At 39.7% G+C, this 2,534-nt stretch overlaps 1 protein-coding gene across 1 annotated transcript in view; it reads right to left on the bottom strand.

The window, feature by feature from the left end:
- Positions 1–288: 288 nt before the first annotated feature.
- The window catches only part of GRIA1 (glutamate ionotropic receptor AMPA type subunit 1), a 236,637-nt gene continuing 234,391 nt past the window's right edge, over positions 289–2,534 (bottom strand). Inside the window, 1 exon segment of the mRNA XM_018559555.1 lies at positions 289–1,467. Coding sequence (XP_018415057.1) covers positions 1,279–1,467 — 189 coding nt within the window. The 3' untranslated portion in view covers positions 289–1,278.

Here is a 2,534-nt window from a genome sequence, read left to right as displayed (position 1 = left end):
ATTCAAAAAATTAAATAACGAAAACATGATAATTCAAAACACTAACTTTTAGAAAGATACTTTTTTAAGGGCATCACTTCCCTCTTGTAGATGGGAAAGAGTTAAGGTGTGCCAACAAAAGATTGCTTGAAATGTATGGCATTAAGTGCGTCATTATACTTCCACAACATCTGCTGACATGAACCCAGGCACAGTCTATGGTGTATCTATCAAAGTCCAGTCCTTTCATAGCTTTTGAAATTGTTTACATTGATGACATTCCCACAACTGTTGGCAAAATTTAAGTTGTTTTTTTTTTTAAGATGCATTGACATTCTTATTTAACCACCTTACAGAACTTGGCAGCTTATGCAAGACTGTAAACTCTTAAAGCAATACATTTTATGTCTAGATGTTTGTAGACATTACAGTAAAAGCTCAACAGACCTACAAGACTCTGTGCCTGTACTCAATCTGTTGGGCATTCTTGTTAATAGTATATGCCTTGAAACACAATCATAAATCATCTACTTTTGCAAAGTGATATCAAGTCCTAGTGGTTGTGCATTGTTGAGATTACCGATGCTATTCTGTAGAGTCGTTCATGGCTTACACTTGTATCCACATAGGTAAACAAGATATCTGATGGCATTCATTCTTAGCAGCCTTTATTAATGCCGTTCAGTTGTCTCTTTTTTTGTAATCTTGCACCACAGGTCTCATAGTCTTGAATATTTATTTATTCTTTTGCTTTCCATTTGCTATGTACAGCTTTTACTCTGTCTTTAGTTCAACTCTTTCTCTTGTTATAATGCCTTTTGTAGCTCAAAGATGACACTGTGTACCTCAAACTTATCTCTCTTGGTTTTTCATTTGTAAGACATTCCAGTTCTTGTTTGTTCAAATCCTGATGGGAATGCCAGCAGATTGTATGCCCAAGTGTGTTCAGAAAGCTAACACAGGATTAAAAAAAAATATGGTAAATGTTTCCCTAAAATAATTCAATATACTAAGAGTTGATGAGCTGAATCATTGTGGGATCAGAGTCTATTGAAACACATTCAAATGTCCAGCCCACAGGGTAGGATCTCTGTTCTTCCCAATATCAGCTCTTTATTGCAGTTTATTGATGTGTAAGTTTGCCACATGTGGCTAAAAAGGACAAAGAAAAATAAAGAACAAAAAATAAATCTTTGAGTGACTTGTGTAAAGTCCATAAAATGTGTCCTTTTGTTTTTGGCACTGGAACAGGGGAAAAGGTCATGACTGCTTCACCAGGTGGTGTGAAGTCTGCTGGTATTATAATCCAGTTGCTCCTAGGGCCATCCCTGCACTGTGACTCATACATGGAATTGTCTGCATGGATTTGGGAAAGTCGTGACTAACCACTCTGCCATTTTCACCACTTCCTCCTGCTGTGGAAGGTCTTGGTAAGGTTGCCATCCGAACCGTCTCCGTGACTGTTTGCTGTGGAATTAAACAGAAGCCCTTTTGAGGAGGATAGAGGGTTTAGCCCCTGTCCTTTTGGCAATACATTTTGTTTGATAAAACAAATTAAATATTTTCAGTGTCTTCTAAGACCTCCTAGTGTACAAAGTTACATGTCAATGTAGGTTAGAGGGGTATTTCACTCATATCAAAATTAAATATTCTTTGTTCCCTTTGTTAGAGTGCCAACTCATTGCCTTTAATACAGTGTTTTCATAATGTCTTCAGTGTTAGAGAGTAACTTATACTAGAAAATGTTATCATGTGTACCAATCATCTACACTACTGCAATACTGATTAGGTTTTGATGGCCATCATGGCACAGTGTTGGCCAGGAAGTAATTTAAAGTGAGCATTTGCTTTCTTTGTAATTTGACCAGCGATGTCGCATGGGAGGAGAGAAGATAGTAGAAAAGGAAAGTCTCACTTTAAGCTGGCAATAGATAGCACACATAGGGGGTGGTTGCATGGTAGGCACTGCTGAGTGGCCCACAGTTTTAATTAATCATCAAACCACCAAAACCATTATATCTTTTTTTTTTCTCATGTTTGGAAATTCCCTGGAAGTGTTTAACTTGTCATTCATAGACACTTATAGATCTCTTGGTAATCCATATATCAGGGCTCAAAATTTCCACTCGCCTGCTTGCATTTGGCGAGTAAAAATAAAGTGAGGGCGAGTGGAAATTTGGGTCTCCAAGTATCGGTCCGCGGGCCGGTACTATGTGGCCCGCAGCCAGCTGACATGTCAGGCACGCGGTCACAGACCGCGTACCTGACTTGCGGGAGTAGCTCCACGGTCTGCATCTGTGTCTCCTTCGGCCAGAGCTCTGACAGTTCTGAGCTCCGGCCGAAAGCAAGGATGTATTAGTGAGGTCTGCAGCAGACCTCACTAATCACCCCTAGATCACCAGGGGTCGATCCTCCTCCTGCATAGACGTGAACAGGGGTGAGGAGTGTGTTATTATTTTGTGTGGGGGGGTTAATAATGGGGAGTGTAATATTTTATGTGTGTGTGGGGGTTAATAAAGGGGAGTGTATTATTGTATGTCTGTAGAGGGGTGAAC

Source organism: Nanorana parkeri, unplaced genomic scaffold (genome assembly GCF_000935625.1).
Source record: "Nanorana parkeri isolate BGI_ZX_2015 unplaced genomic scaffold, ASM93562v1 scaffold403, whole genome shotgun sequence".
Taxonomy (NCBI): domain Eukaryota; kingdom Metazoa; phylum Chordata; class Amphibia; order Anura; family Dicroglossidae; genus Nanorana; species Nanorana parkeri.
This window is presented reverse-complemented; position numbering and strand designations above follow the sequence as displayed.